We start from the raw sequence: 16,366 nt of genomic DNA, 5'->3' as shown, positions 1-16,366 counted from the left end.
AAGCAATTAATCAAACGCAGATATGTTGGCACACGCGTATTTCTCAATCAGGCTTTCAGCTGAGGAATTTCCATGACAACTGATCGAACTTGGTGCTAACTGTCACATAACAGCTTTGGCGACTCGTTTTAATTTATTGCGCCAATATGCAGATTGGCATATGAGCCACTCACACATACTCGGTTGTGCGTATATTTGGGTGTGCGATCTCTCTGACATACGCAGTGAAGGCGCCGGTAAAGATAATCAAATCAATTTAGACTTAATGCATAACTTAGCGCTTCGCATAAGCCTATGTCTAGGTGCAAGAAGTACGAAAGAAACTGAAAGTAATATTAACCAAATTTAACGTATCAAAACAGTTCGCAATAAAATGTGATGAAGCCAAGCTTTATTCCCTTGTTTTCCAAAAATTCAAGGTAGGTAAAGTGTGGACCTTCGTCAACTCATATTTGGTGGATGTCACAGTTCTAATGGTGTGCTCAATGCTATAATAGAAAATTAGAAACTGGATTTAGGAAGTCTCTATCGAAAGTAGCATACCTATCGAACTAATATCAAGGACTTCGCGATCTGTACTAATAACACCCAAAACTAAAACCATTTCAAAATGGAACAAAATATGCAGGAAACTTGCCACATAGCAAAATCCATTAAAAGAGGCAAGACGCTTAACCAAATATGTTTTATCAAAATAAACCTAAACACCGCAAACGAGTCTGTAACGGCTGCTCAAGTGTATCGCGTGCGACTTTTTGACGTTAACTCTTCTCCGCTATTCACGCATACGAATTTGAATGTTTTGGAGATGTTAATCCCGAGACCATTTGTTAGATATTTTAAGTTGACGAATATTTGCCAAATAATGCTCGAGAATATGTTAATTCGATCTCATAGCTTTATAAATTATTATCTCTTCCTTTACCCATTGCTAATAACACCGTATTTAACATTTTTATATAATGTGTGATCCAAGTAGAAGCACTTTTTTCAATAGCCTTTTTTTGACAGATCACGCTTGAGTAGTGTCAAGCTGTCATGTTATTTTTGCTTGTCATTTCGTCATGGTAAGACTTACGCCTGAACAACGTTTACAAATCGTTCAACTTTATTAAGAAAATTCACATTCTGTAGAATGTGTTTCGGGCTTTGCTCAACTTATGAGACCCAGCATTCATTATTGAATGATATTCGACCGAATAGACCATGTCCAGAAGAAGATGCGACGATTTCGAGTCAAATTTTGTTCAACGATGAGGTCCATTATCAGCTCAATGGGCAAAATTGCCACATTTTGGGACGAAGAGCAACCCGAAGAGTTTCAAGAGCTGCCATTTTATCCAGCAAAAACGGTTTGGTGTAATTTGTGAGCCTGTGAAATCATCGCACCATATTTCTTTAAAAATGATGTAGGTGAGAATGATAACCGACTATTTGATGCCTGCACTTGAAGCTCGTGATCTCGGCGACATTTAGTTTCAACAAGATGGAGTCACTTCCCACACGTCACATCAATCAATGAAGACTTCGGTGAGCAGATAATTTCACGTTTTGGGCCAGTCGATTGGTTAACAAGATCATGTGAAATCACACCGTTTTTCCTGTGGGGATATGTAAAGTCTAAAGTCTATGCAGACAATCCCGCTTCGATGCAGGCCTTAGAGCAAAACATCACGTGTGTCATTCGTCAGTTACCAGTCGAAATGCTCGAACGAGTCATCAAAAATTGAACTCAACGGTTAGATCATCAGAAACGTAGCCGCAGTCAACATTTGATAATCTTCAAAAAATGCCAAAAAATGCTCTTTGGAATGATAACAAACATTCCCATTTAATTTGAAGTTTCTGTGTTTTTTCTTTAAAAAAATTAGAAGACCTCGAAATGGATCATCCTACATAAAAGTGATAAGATTCTAACGAGATATAATCTACTTAACGGATACCTAAATCCCGAGACTAATCCGGGATATCGAAAGGAAATCAACAAAACTGTGGCATCACAGAAGTCATGAAATGAATGTTTTGTTGTACCATTTCACATTTACACATACATATGCACATATACCTACATACGTACCCGCCATAAGACCTATTTTTGTTTGCATTGCTGAAATAGTGGCTGTCGTTCCATAAGCCCAAACAGAGACGCTCATTCAAGAGACCGCCAGTAATCAACTCGCTTCGAACGGCTTGCGCAGTCATTGGCACAACGATTTGTTTATGTTTTTGATAACTCACGCACATTTTATTTCAGCAATTTATAGTTTGAGCGTTCCTTTTCGGTGTTGGGAAGGTTCGCACTTGATCGCAGGCTCTACACATTCACCTATGAGAGTCAATACCGCGGCTTTATACAAAACTAAACAATTTTGGGCCAAATAAATAACAATGTAACTGTATATGTGTATGTATGTATGGCTAATTGTGTATATAACACATCATTAAAACTATAAAAGCCGCAGTCGTCACTTTGTTTGGTCGGCTGTTTTGCATTTTATGCGAGTGTGATTCCAACTTAATCGTTGGCTAGTGACAGTCTCAGTTGTAAATCGCAGGTGATTCAGTGCAGTATTCAACGCGGGCCGCACGTCGCCTCGTATACCGAATCATTGTTTTTCTTTACGCAATTTGACTTTTTGCTTTCGCGGCTGGTTCGCAAGTAATTGGCACTAATTTACGGGCATATCAAGCAGTCATCTCACATTTGTTTACGCTGACAATACGCCTGCGCTTAAGCCATCGCGCTGTGCCGCTGAGCTAACAGCTTATACTGTAACATCATTTGAAGTGCCGGAAAAAAGTCGCTATTAACCAAGTGTCCAAACCTTTGTTACCACATAACATATTTACATAAACTGCGAATTTTATGCCAAAATACAACAACTTCCATATTGACCTCAAGAGCATTTACAAAAGTTTGAAGTGTTTGTGAGAAGCGTCAGTATGTTGACTAAAAGTGAGAATGCAAATAACTTTTGGCTTTTGTGTTGCTTGTTATTCGCTTGCGGTGTCGTGTGTCAAAGCGCAGGAGGTTCTCACATCAGCGGCAGATACAAGCCAATGGGTGTGGATTTGTTCGACCACGAGTTTATTAGTGCTCCAGGTAAACTTATTAATGTCAGTAATATATTATTCATAACTTTGACATGTGTGAAGGATATTCAGGTCCCGGATATTTTTGCCCGTTTGGGTCCACACTGATTTACTCTTTCGGAAACAAAAAGTTTTGTCGAGTTATGAAATAGTTGCCATGTCTATGAAATGGCAGTTAAGTTTGTCGAGAGAATATAATCAATTTGGTAAATGTTCAGAAGATCTATGGTATATACCTTTGCATGTGTTTGAACCAATTTTCAAAATATGTCATTGAGGTGTCTCCAAAACATGCGTTCTGAACCCATGAACCGCTTCTTCAGGCATAGAAAAATGTTGACCTATTAGTATATCCTTTACGTACGGAAATAAAAAGAAATCATACGGTCCCAAGTCAGTACCATACTCACTGCTATACTATACAGCATATAGTATACACTGTCAGTACTCAAAATGCAGTTGTTTGAGTCTCTACTTTTGGGCGTATAGGCGTAAATCTACGCACCGCTATCGTATTTTTTTACATTTCTCTCAAACTTGCGGCGTATACGGGTAAATCCACCATTCATCTCCTGCCCTGATGCCAAAAACGAATTTCGAAGCACCGCTATCGTATTTTTTTTTAATTTCTGCCGACCAGTCGACGGTTTAAGTACATTTAGAAACACTTAGGCTGTTCACGATAAGGTGGTTATCGGGTTATGTGTTTAAGTAAACAACAACAAAATGCGGTATGACAAAATAACCAACTTTGACCAACCTAGGCCCTTGATTACAGATTATGTGGTTGTTTGCTTATTTCCGGTGTTAAAAAGTCGTTGGAATTTTACTAAATGGCAGCACAAAAAATAAGTAAAACTAAGCGAATGACATTTCCATTTAGATTTTCTTATTGGAAAATCTGCTATTAACAGCTGTTTTTTGTTTACAATCAGCATATTAAAACCGAAATAAAAAGCATCAAAAAATAGGAGATGGGCGAATTGGCTTTTTAAACCTTGTTTAGGCATTATATAAGTAGGAATTTCATTAAGCTAAAATTGTAAACAGTGAACAGCTGTTTGTGTAAAAGTAAGCAAATAACCATACATAGGATGTTCATGGAGCATAGAGGTTATTTTTAATCTAATAATCACATAACCCGATAACCACCTTACCGTGAACAGCCTAACTCATTTTAAGATATTTTCCAACAAAATTAAACAATTTGTTCAGAAAAGCCGCTATTATGAACATTTACCTTTAATTTATTTTTCTCCTTTTAATATTAACATTATTATTTTGAAACTATATATGTATTTTAGTGTTGGAAAATATGTAAATGAGGGGCTGCAAATAAAGAACATAAATAACCGAAATCAGCCAAGTTGTAATAAATTGACGAAAGTTACTAAATATCGCTGACTTTGCTTTTTAGCACTGTTCTTCATGTAGGAATAGAAATGAATAAGCGAGCGTTTATCAACTAACTCCAATTTTGAAATATGTTTTATGATCTCTGTAACATTTACCAAAAGAGAATTTGCGCATAAGACTATGTCGAGAATCATGGCAATTTCAAATAAAAAACACCTATGCCATAAACTTATGAACTTACGACAAAATTTAATAAAATATCTACACATTTTATACATATTGTATATACTGTCACAAATAAATATTTCCTGGAAAAAAGTAACCAAGCAGGAAACAGTAGTGTCATTGTGAATTGTCCTCCTGTTCGCGGCGAATCGTGTGTTGGCATGTTTTTGCTATTTCCGTTCGCGCGATCTCTTACAACGAACGAATATTTATTCGCGAACAATTCTTCGCTGCCTATATTTTATACGATTCAAAAAGTCATAACAAACAAACCGTTCACAGTCATATTAATTACATACAAAATGATTAGAAAATTTAACTGAAATATTCTTAAAGTCGTATAAAATCTAAAGAAAATATACACATTTTAATTTGCATATATTTCAGATCCTTTGGGTTCCAATATAGAAGATTGGGATGAAAGTGAGACAGGAATGGATGATCCGGAAACAATGCCACGCCTCTTTCAAGGTGATATTGCTATAGACCCGTACACTTACATATCGCTTAGACTAGGTGTTAACCCCATGAAGCATCCAAAACGTCTGTGGCCGAACGCTACCATCCCCGTCGAGATCAGCCATTTATATACGAACAACGAACGAATGTCTATAGAACGTGCCTTACAAACGTTCAATGCTTTGACTTGTATTAATTTCGTACCATACGATGGGGAGGAAGAGGACTACGTACTTATTACGCCGCCAGTAGATGACGCGCCGGCAGGGTGCTGGTCGTATGTAGGAAAACGTGGTGGAGAACAAGTCGTATCCCTACAACAACCTGACGAGACTAGCGCGCATTGCTTCAGCAGCGAAGGCCGCATCATGCACGAGCTCATGCATGCGATCGGAATTTATCACGAGCAGTCGAGAGCGGATCGAGATAATTTTGTAAAAATCCATTGGGAAAATATTGTGCCTAAATATCGTAAAAATTTCAAGTTAATTTCAAAAAAGAAGGGCAAACACGCATTTGATTATGATTATAATTCTGTAATGCATTACGGCGAATTCTACTTTAGCAAAAAGAAGGGAGAGAAACCCACCATGACACCACTGCAGCCCGGAGTTCGTATAGGGCAGCGGAAGACTATCAGTAAAACAGATTGTCTGAAGATCAACGATTTGTATGGCTGCTTGAACGGCAGACATGCGAGAATGTACAGAAGTTTCTGCAATTTATTGGGTCTATGAAAATACTCTCGAATAGTTATTATTATAGTATTTATCCGGATAATATCTGAATAGTTATCATTCTGTTTCTCCCAGACATTTATCGAAAGTATTAAATCATATTGATTTACAAATATACTAACCGAAATAAGTTTAAGTTTTTAATGGTTAAGTAATTTTTAAGATTTCAGGAACATTAAATATTTTCCATCACGTATGCTTTTTTCTTCTTTTTGTTATTATTTATTTTAAAATATTTTTAATGAGTAATACATTTTTTTTACCATTAGTTTTTCGAGTAGGGTCCTTCCAAACAATCGTCCTATTGGTTAAGTCACCAGTTAACTAACCAAATACATGACTTTTGGGGTTGGCAATGTTCTTGTGTGGTCATTTGCTATCATGAAATAATCATTCTCGGAATGGGTAGGTATGGTTGGAGGTAAGAGATGTCCCGTTCATTATTCGACTTTCAGTAACCATGACATTCTGAGTTGTTACGGTTTTCCGGCGCGAGTACTTCTACTACAACGACGTATAAGTATGCAAATAAAGAGGCGTACGTAAGGTTCGGCACATTTTACAAGATTTTTCCCTCTCTAATCGATTTTGGTATTCCATTAAACTTTTGTCATACAAGACGGTTATAATATAATTGAGAGTTGATCTAACGGATTCTTCTTCGGTAGAGCACGCATTGCAGAACGAGACAAAATGTTGGACACCTATCATCTTTTTACGCTTTGCCCAGCTAAACACTCATCTTTTATAAATGAGTAGCACGCAGAGCAATACGATCGTTCTGTCATACATCCTTTGCTTTCTTCGTTTTGTTGCAAAGAATAAATTCCCAAACATAGCCAGGAAAGTTGTATGTGAATCGGCCCTTATGCATTCAGTGGAAACGACCAAATTGTGAATATTTAACAATACATACATATATTGCGAAGTTTTTCAGGACAGGGCAAGATTTGTTTGATTTTAGTGAAAGAACAAATAACTCTTTAAAAAAAACATTTGAAAATTGACTATTTCATAAAAATATTAGTATTTAAATCTTTGAGAGTTCTGCTTTTTGTTCAGTATTCTTGCTCATTCACAATAGAAAGAATGAGCAACCCTGTTATGGAATAAATTACAACCCTGTGGAATGCTTCGGTAAAATTTTCCGCTACCATCGCGCAATGCGTCATTCCACTTTTGGACGAGGTTAGGTAAGAACGCATTTTATAATCTGTGCAATTCCACGGGTGTTGCTGCTTTGTAACCAATAAATGTGCTTGTGAAAAAAAATTTAGTGCAGTTAAAATGTTTAAAATATTGGTTCAAAGTTTGGCGAAAAACTCGTGTGAAAGCCGAGCACCGTCACAAATTGCCGCCGTGACGTGTGTAAAAAATTCATTGATTTTACCAGCGGCCAAGAATCATACAATTGCCACGAGTACTATAGCACGTCGCCATTTTCTTTTTCTAACCAACAGAAAACCAGTGAGCTTTGCTTTTCATCATCAAGATCTAACGGCAGGCAGCAGAAAGGACGTATTCGCGGAGTATAAGCAGATTAAGAAAACATTCTTAACAAATTCAAGTGGAATAACTAACTCCGGTGGCTTCTACAGGTATTTTCACAAGTCGAGCGAAAATTTAGTAGAAGGGGAAGCGTCGCCTGCAGAAAAGCAAAAGTTTTCGTTAAAATCCAGCAACAAACACTCGTTTACAAATTCATCTTTGTATATAGATCCAGACGAAATGTGAGTAAATTTTCAAATATTTTTTAATACATTTAGATAAGTGTTAATGTATCATGTGGTCAATTCGTGGCCGAGGCTTTCCTGTTAGCACGTCGTCCATTTTGATTTTTAGTTTCTCATTTCTCTATAATGGCGTATACATAAATTCAATAGCATAGCGTGTGTGTGTGTATATATAAGTAGCTGTAGAGAACCGTCGTGTTGAAGTACGAAAGGTGAAAGGAGGCACCTATTTGAGAAAAAAGTTTTGCGATGGTTTATCGAAATAAATTAGTGCACAAAAAGATTTATGTGTATTGCTGTAGTTGCAGTAAAACGGGAAAAAATGCTAAAATTTATAAATACAAATATTTGCGGATTTTTTCATTACAACTGCGCATATTCTGCTTCGTTTATATGTATCTATATTTTCTAACTTCATACGAAGCTTCAACTTATTTTGGTAATTACCCACCTTTCTTTTTTTTTCTCTTTTCCTCTTTTTGAAGTTTGTGCTGTTGCTACCCAATGTTTTAAGACTTTCAGTTTTCTGTTTGCGTTTTCATCATTCTCAGTTAAAGTAAATAAATTGTAATTTCGGTAAGCAGTAAAAAGTGTAGTAACATGCTTTATTTCCATATTTGGCTTGCGTGCAGATTGGCAGCGAGCAGTTGTAATTTATTGTTTAGTGGTAGGTACGGATGTAATATAATTTACGACAAAAAGAACATTGCAATCAAATTACCATTCTTATTGATTAGCCGCGATTGTTCAAGATTGCTGTTTGATTGCACATTTAGTGTTATATTACCAAACAATTATTGGGCACGAAACGGTAAAATAGTCTTCAAGAATTTTACTATAAAACGGTAGATTTTTCAAATATTAGAATCAGTGAAATTTCGGATGTTGGATTTAATTGAGTAGTTTTAGCGCTTAACGTACACTCAATAATTGACATTCCAAAAAGCAAAATTTTTCCATGTTGATTCACATTTTTATAATTCGCTTTCGTGAGAGAGGTTAAAAATTTCAAAATTAATTGTTACGTCGAAGTAATATTTACAATTGTGATTTGTAAACTTCTAAAATGAATCATTCAAAAACGCAGAACAAACGTAAAAGGTTGCTGGCAGTAGCTTCTCCGACCAGTGAATTATATCACCCGTTATATTGGCATTAAAGTTATGAAAATATATAGTCGATTTTTTCAAGTATACTATTTATTTTAGGGCACCTCATGATAGGAACTTTGGCGGTCGTGGTGCACGTGGTGGAGATGATCGTCATGCCAGACAGGGAGGTGGTGGCATGCGCAATGGAGGCGCTGGCGGTGGTGGAGGTGATTTCCACGGTGTGCGGAACGGTCGTGTTGACAAGAATCGTGGAGGTGGTGGTGGCGGACGTGGAGGTAGCGGAGGCTATGGTGGCGGAAGTGGTTTCGGTGGTGGATATGGAGGAGGCAACCGTGGGGGTACCCAAGATCTTACCCTCGGCAATGTCGACTTTTCAAATCTCACACCATTCAAGAAGAATTTTTATGAGGAACACCCCATTGTTGCAAACCGTTCCCCATATGAAGTACAACGTTATAGGGACGAACATGAAATTACTATCCGTGGAAATGCCCCTAACCCAATTCAAGACTTCAGCGAAGCTTATTTTCCTGACTATGTAATGAAGGAAGTACGTCGTCAGGGTTATAAGGCGCCAACAGCTATTCAGGCACAAGGTTGGCCAATTGCTATGAGTGGTTCCAATTTTGTCGGTATTGCACAAACGGGATCCGGCAAAACCCTAGGGTACATCTTACCAGCGATCGTACATATTAACAACCAGAAACCATTAGAGCGGGGAGATGGACCCATAGCTTTGGTCTTGGCGCCTACACGAGAATTGGCTCAACAGATTCAACAAGTTGCCACTGAATTTGGCTCTGCATCGTACGTTCGAAACACATGCGTTTTTGGTGGGGCTCCAAAAGGAGGTCAAATGCGCGACTTGCAGCGTGGCTGTGAAATCGTCATTGCCACCCCAGGTCGTTTAATTGATTTTCTTGCAATGAATGCCACCAACTTGAAGCGTTGTACATATTTGGTATTGGATGAGGCTGATCGTATGTTAGATATGGGTTTTGAGCCCCAAATACGCAAGATTCTGTCACAGATTCGCCCTGATCGCCAGACACTTATGTGGTCTGCCACTTGGCCTAAAGAAGTTAAGCAGTTGGCTGAAGATTTTCTCGGCAACTACATTCAAATAAACATTGGTTCTCTGGAATTATCGGCAAATCACAATATCCGCCAAGTCGTTGACGTTTGTGAAGAACATGACAAGGAAGACAAGTAAGTGCGGCAACTAGAATATAATGCATGTCGTGAGATCAATTTACAGAAATTTTTAAAATGTTTGATTATATATTAATTAACTTTCATTAATTACTAATGAACATCATTATTTCTTTAATTTTCAGATTAAAGTCTTTGCTTTCGGAAATTTATGATACCAGCGAAAACCCAGGCAAGATCATAATCTTTGTGGAGACCAAACGTCGCGTAGACAACTTAGTTCGCTTCATTCGTAGCTTCGGTGTGCGCTGCGGCGCCATTCACGGTGACAAGTCACAGTCGGAACGTGATTACGTCTTACGTGAATTCCGATCTGGAAAGTCGAACATTCTGGTAGCAACTGATGTCGCTGCGCGTGGTTTGGGTAAGTTTTACCAGTTGCACTCGCTATCAATATCATTTTATTTGGAAATCATTTTCATATTTATTTTATTATTATTATTTACATTTACAAAATTTACTTGAGAATCGTGATAGCAAAATATTTTAAATTGTTTTGACAAGAATTAAAAATGATCTGAACATTTGCAATCACGTATTCCAGTAATAACAATTGTAAGTAGCTACACCATTACATCTAATGCCCCTAGGCATCTGGAAATGCTTGAACGATAGATCCTAAATTTACTCGAACCAGTTGTCCAAAATTCACTTTAGCTTTAGCGACAAATAAGTCATCATAACTCTGATAAAAGACATATTAATCAATTTGGAATTTTTTCCCTTTTTTTCCCCCAAATCTATTCTCCTAATTCTTTTCGTTTACAGAGGCCGATTATTGTAGTATGGTGGGGATAAAATGATCATCTTTTGAAATGACGCAATTCACTAGGATTGCGTTGATAAGTGAACTCTTGAATTTTTTCGCAAAAGTATCCGCCGAAAAGCTCTTTGAACGGAGCATTTCCAAAAAAGCTGAATGAAATGTGCGACTGTGGCGGCAGCACTTTGTCTACACATTCCGATGCAAAAGAGGGATGTCGTCGAACCACCTGCTGCCACACGTTTGCACGCATCGTCATTGCACATTTGAGGAGAGATATAATACGCAACAGCAGATGGACACGCTTATATAACACGTACAACCTGTGCGAAAAAGCGTTTCAGTGCAACTTAGCGTATACACAAATACTCCAGACTACAAAAAAATAAAAGGCGGAAACATTCGTCACTAATACGCGAAATGTATGTCGCGTCGTCGTGTAATTTTTTATTCATTTTGTGTTTTGTATAAAAATTGCCTTACAAGAAAAAATAAAACATGGGTTTCCTCCTAATTCGGCAATGTGCATAAAGAGTTCTGCGGTACACAATATCCCTATCATCATGCATCAAATGTGGCCTCTGCTATCTTTTATTCAAAGTGATAGTATTTTTCGAAACTAAACAGTACCAATTTCGAAAATGGAAAATAAATATAGGAATTTTCACAGTATTAAACAAACGCCAATCGAAAGGGCAGATTATGTAAATTCAATAAATTGTTTCGTTAGTACTTTATGTGAATTTCCTTGGCTGATACGTTATAAGGAATCGCGTTAAATCACACGCAGGCAATTAAGAGAAACTTCATACAACTAAATGCATGTCCATCCTACAATCGCTATAATTATCGCATGTGTTCTTTGGCTGAATCGTATCGAATTTGTAAAAATTAATTCCATTCGCAAGGAACAGGGTCATTGCGCGTAATTAAAGGGAAAAGAAAATAAAAACATTTACGATTAAATTTTATAATTATATTTAAAGTGATCCGATATCATTTTTGCTGTCAATCTTTGATCCTGTTCAACGCGTATTCGCGGTAAAAAGATCGGTTGTTGTAACGTGGCACGGCATCGAAAATGTTTTGCCTTACTCATTCGATAAAAGGAAAGGTTGTATCAAACGAGCTGGTGGCGACCTTCTTTTGGACAATAAACAAATGTTGAGAAGCTGTTGCTGTTGTTCTAACCCAACCATGGACATCACAGAACACCAGTTCATCATTTGCTGCACGTCCAGAAAAAAGCGTCGTCGTCGTCTACGGATTCTTGAACAACACATTCACATTCCATGAAATCCCGAAAGTTCGTGAAAGGCAAAACGTAGTTTAGAAAGTGCCACAAACACTTCGCAATACCGCCGACAAAGGACACATTTGCAACGTGGATTTGTTTGTATAAAATTTGGAGGATATGCATATAATAATATAATGGTGAAGTGTGAAAGTAAACACAGTTATTTGGAGAAAACGACGGACATTTACTGGCCGTCATAGTTAAATGAAGAAAACTACTCTTTGTCAACATGCCTGCGGTAGTGGTTTTACCTGAACATTGGGTGATGGATGCACGACGTCGGCGAGCGGCGCACAAACTCTACCACCAAATAGTTGGATGTGCGCTGAACTCCACTCGAGACGCATTTAACTCGAAACTCGTGCGGAATCGAGCTGCATCGTTCGTCCATCCTGTGTCCATTTAATGTTGATTGAGAGAAAAAGGGAGACAGATTAGAGGGAAAATGCCCTAACTATATTTAAAGTTTTACCACATGCTCTTCCACTCGTTTCGCTGAACGGGACGAGAGAAGAGTGTGAATATAAATCGACTATTTGAAGGTAAAGTACATTTTAAGTCCACTGTATTTTTTAGTTTAATTTATTTAAATGATCATAATTGATGAAAAGTAAAAAAAATAACATTGTAATATATAACAGCAAAAAAAAAAATTATCCTTTAAAAGTGAATTTAAATTGAATGAAAAACAGTGCTCTACTTTGCAAATGTCGAAAATCCTTTGGTGTACCCGACCTCTATTTGTTATCTACTGCTACTTAACTTTTGTTTCAAACAACATTTGACTAACTTTCGATTTTTTGCATTCCACCACAAATACACTTCACTAATGTGTACTATAGATGTGGACGGTATCAAATATGTGATTAACTTCGATTACCCGCAATCGTCAGAGGATTATATTCATAGAATCGGACGTACAGGACGTTCCAACACAAAAGGCACTTCATATGCATTCTTCACCAAAAATAATGCCAAACAGTCGAGAGCGCTGGTTGATGTTTTACGAGAGGCTAATCAGGTAAACATTATTTTTAGTTAGATTCAGATAAAAACCAAAATACTATAATTCTACTAATCCTCCGAAATTACACCTAATTACATCTTTCTAATGTGACCGTGTATATTCTCTTTAAAGGAAATTAATCCTGCGCTAGAAGGTATGGCACGTAATAACCGTGGATTTGATGGCGGCCGTTCCCGTTATGGTGGTGGTGGCGGCAACTCTCGCTTCAATGGCACCTTCCGAAAAGGTGCTATCGGAGGCGGCGGTAATGGCGGTGGCCGCGGCTACGGTGGCGGTTATGGCGGCAACAGCGGCGGAGGATTTGCCGGCGGTCGCAGCAACGGTTACAGCAATAACAATGGCAACAGCGGCGAAAACAGTTACGGTAACCGCAACGCAGCCAGCAGTAGTAGTGGCGGCGGCAGACAGCATACGCGTTTTGATTAAATTTACAAATAATGCTAGGTTATAAGTTATTAATATTAATTTCTCATTTAAATGCAGTTTTACTTAAATATAACAATTAACGTTAAACCAAAAGCCAATTCTACAATCACGTGAAAGTGCTTGCTGTGTTGGAGTTTCTGGTTTGAACACAAATTACGCTAAACCTAGCCAATAATAAATAGTGAGATTTAAGTCAGTTTACGTTTTATATGTTTTACAAATCTAAATCTGCATTTCTCTAAATAACAAACAAGCTTAAATTATTTGAAATCATAAGTAAATGCTCTTCAATTTTCCTTTGATATTTTCTGTTTGCCCATCAATTAATTGAGTATGTGCTTTTGCAAAAGGAATTTGTGATCAAAAAAACTTATTTATATTTATACTAATTTTGCCCTGTATAAAACGCGTATTTGCACTCCAAATGTAGCCTAAATATCGTCATACATAGCGTCTATTGTATGTGTAGTCCTAAGTTAGCTTCATCTATCCATGCGCCCAACAATGCGACTGGCGCAAACTATCAGTATCTCTTTAATACAATAACAACAACAGCACATTTTTATAATCTGTGCGTCCAGACTTCAATTGACATTTACAAGAAAATGTAAAAAAATATATGCAGGAAAAAATAATGAACAAGTTCTCATAATCAAATGAGGCTTAAGTGAATTTAAAATGATTTAAAACAATACATATAGTTTGAAGAAAAATAACTGAAAATAAATACATTAAAAATTGGTGTGAAATCCATTTGGTGTTTTATTATTGCGCAATTAAGTTTAGACAGGCCACAGAGGCAATAGCGACATTTCCTATGCCGAGGCTAAAAACTCGAAAACAACAGTAAATTTATTGGCTTTAAGTTCCTGTATCGGCAACAAGCGGTGAATATATGTATTTAAGTGTTTATGTATTTATTGCTGATAACCTAAATTATGTTTAAAATACATATTTTAGAAGCTAGAGACAAAATAATGGGATTTTCATCAAGTTGGAAAAAGTTACGAAAAATAAAGTTTGCAATTCAAATCATATTTCTGGAGCAGGGGATGGGTCCTACAGCCCAGTAACTTCAACTCCACTCGAAAAGGATTATACATACATACAAGGTCCTTTCCAAAGTAAACAGGACTTCAAAGAAACTGAACAAATGGTTTTTTTCGGCAAAATCAATTTATTTTATTCAAAATAGTCTCCTGCTTCAATACAACTTTTTACACGGTCCAAAAGCATGTCGAACGAGTGTTTTAGCTCGTTGGGCGGAATGGCCGCCAGTATGCCGGTGCAAGCCTTTTGAATAGCCTCTATATCTGCATAACGCTTTCCTTTCATTGGCAAATGCATTTTTCCGAAAGGAAGAAGTCGCACAGTGCCATATAAGGTGAATGTGGGGAGTAGTTAATGGTTAAAATGTGATTTTTGGTCAAATAATCGTCCTTCGAATGTTGGATTTTTGATCGGCAGTCAATTTGTGCGGAACAAACCGTTCACACACTTTTCGTAAGCCCAAATGTTGGGTCAAAATGCCATAAATCGATGTTTTGGAGATGTTCAATTCCATTTCCATCAATTTTTATGATAATTTCGGCTGATTTTCGATGAATTCACCCACAGTTTCGATGGAATTTCGGGTGATCACGGATTTTGATTGGTCCACAAGTTGACCGTTATACTTATGTATATGTCCTCACGACCACTTTGAAAATGTTGAAACCACTCGTGCCTTGTGCTACGGGATAGGCAATCAGCGCCATAGACTTATTTCATCAATTGAAACGTTTCGGTAAAAGTTTTACCAATTTTAAAACAAAATTTAATGTTGGCGCTTTGTTCGAAGTTCATTTTCGCACCGATAACACAAACATACTGACACTTAAAACGCAATAACTACACTTCTAATCGATGAAATGTCATAAAATTCTCACTGGACAATCGATAAAGATAACAGATTCTAACGCACCAGTCGACATATAGATGGCGCCACCAGGTGGCGCTAGATTCAAAAAGTCCTGTTTACTTTGGAACACACCTTGTACATCTTTAAAATTAGAAGTCATTCGAAATTCTGGATTTTCTCCAGTACCTCAGAGGATATTTCGGATAAGATCACTGCTAAAAGTACCAGCTATAAGAGACCGATTGATGCAATTGCTTCTCAGCCCCAAATACAAAATTTAACATTATATGTATTTAACGCCTGGCCAAGCAATTGAAACTAGTGCCAATACTGATGTATCCGTATCGAAGTTGATAAAACAGTTTACTTATGGTAAAACAGGTTATCGACGGTATCAATGATAGCATGAAAAATTTCGTTCGAAGATTCCTTCCGTATCGAATTCGATTTTTAAAGACCCAAACGATAAACCAGAACGATAAAGATAGGATTGAGATTCGTAACGTCATAAATGAAACCAAACTCAAATGCATCGCAATTATATACTAAGCATTCTATTCAAAACAATAAATATTTATTCATGGATGGCGTAATTACTTATCGATCCAATCAGGGGTAGGTTGTCGAAGTAACAGACCTTGGCCGGATGAAATCTGGGTGAACTCCGGTAACGTAGGACCGGCTGTTGTGAGAGTTGAATGGATGACGTCATATTAAGATCTGCTATTGACTTCATACTCACTGAGAATGGTCCTTGCTTTGATAATCCCAACTAGTGAACACATCATTAACACTTCCGTCTCTATGGCAGGGCTTAATGCAATTATTGTGCTCAAACGATACCTCCTCACTTACCTTGAATGATCAGAACAGAAAACTTTTGGTCGCTGGAAACTCAAATGGTGATAACCTTACGGAAAAGAGTCCATACAATATTTGTTAACGTATTTCTCTTGACCTCCGTTATTTACCGTTTTCGCAACAATCTATTCTGTGTACGTGACCTCGCCACATTAAATTAAGGTT

At 37.3% G+C, this 16,366-nt stretch overlaps 2 protein-coding genes across 5 annotated transcripts; both read left to right on the top strand.

The window, feature by feature from the left end:
- The first annotated feature begins 2,618 nt into the window (after positions 1 to 2,618).
- LOC120782282 (high choriolytic enzyme 1) lies at positions 2,619 to 5,953 on the top strand. Its single transcript, XM_040114484.1, has 2 exons — positions 2,619 to 3,103; positions 5,062 to 5,953. Exons 1-2 carry the CDS (start codon positions 2,944 to 2,946, stop codon positions 5,868 to 5,870), a joined length of 969 nt encoding a protein of 322 aa, XP_039970418.1. The 5' UTR covers positions 2,619 to 2,943; the 3' UTR covers positions 5,871 to 5,953.
- Positions 5,954 to 7,000: 1,047 nt separating this feature from the next.
- On the top strand, positions 7,001 to 14,056 carry LOC120767078 (ATP-dependent RNA helicase p62). Of its 4 annotated transcripts, XM_040092944.1 has the most exons (6): positions 7,001 to 7,063; positions 7,331 to 7,600; positions 8,812 to 9,924; positions 10,053 to 10,291; positions 12,830 to 13,008; positions 13,126 to 14,056. In XM_040092944.1, coding segments are annotated over exons 2-6 (1,848 nt in total). In that variant the 5' UTR covers positions 7,001 to 7,063; positions 7,331 to 7,598; the 3' UTR covers positions 13,441 to 14,056. The 4 variants fall into 4 exon arrangements, with proteins under 4 accessions (XP_039948878.1, XP_039948877.1, XP_039948875.1 ...); XM_040092941.1 differs by lacking the exon at positions 7,001 to 7,063 and having other exon boundaries at positions 7,115 to 7,600; XM_040092942.1 differs by lacking the exon at positions 7,001 to 7,063 and having other exon boundaries at positions 7,119 to 7,600; positions 8,827 to 9,924.
- The last annotated feature ends 2,310 nt before the right edge of the window (positions 14,057 to 16,366 follow it).

Source organism: Bactrocera tryoni, chromosome 1, assembly GCF_016617805.1.
Source record: "Bactrocera tryoni isolate S06 chromosome 1, CSIRO_BtryS06_freeze2, whole genome shotgun sequence".
In the NCBI taxonomy this organism is placed as follows: domain Eukaryota; kingdom Metazoa; phylum Arthropoda; class Insecta; order Diptera; family Tephritidae; genus Bactrocera; species Bactrocera tryoni.
This window is presented reverse-complemented; position numbering and strand designations above follow the sequence as displayed.

Bases quoted from the DNA above. Each gene is read 5' to 3' on its own strand.
- LOC120767078 (XM_040092941.1), top strand. From the start codon at position 7,158: ATGTTTAAAATATTGGTTCAAAGTTTGGCGAAAAACTCGTGTGAAAGC. The intron at 7,601-8,811 runs GTGAGTAAATTT...TATTTATTTTAG, and splicing joins TATATAGATCCAGACGAAAT to GGCACCTCATGATAGGAACT. The intron at 9,925-10,052 runs GTAAGTGCGGCA...TTTAATTTTCAG, and splicing joins GAACATGACAAGGAAGACAA to ATTAAAGTCTTTGCTTTCGG.
- LOC120782282 (XM_040114484.1), top strand. From the start codon at position 2,944: ATGTTGACTAAAAGTGAGAATGCAAATAACTTTTGGCTTTTGTGTTGC. The intron at 3,104-5,061 runs GTAAACTTATTA...CATATATTTCAG, and splicing joins CGAGTTTATTAGTGCTCCAG to ATCCTTTGGGTTCCAATATA.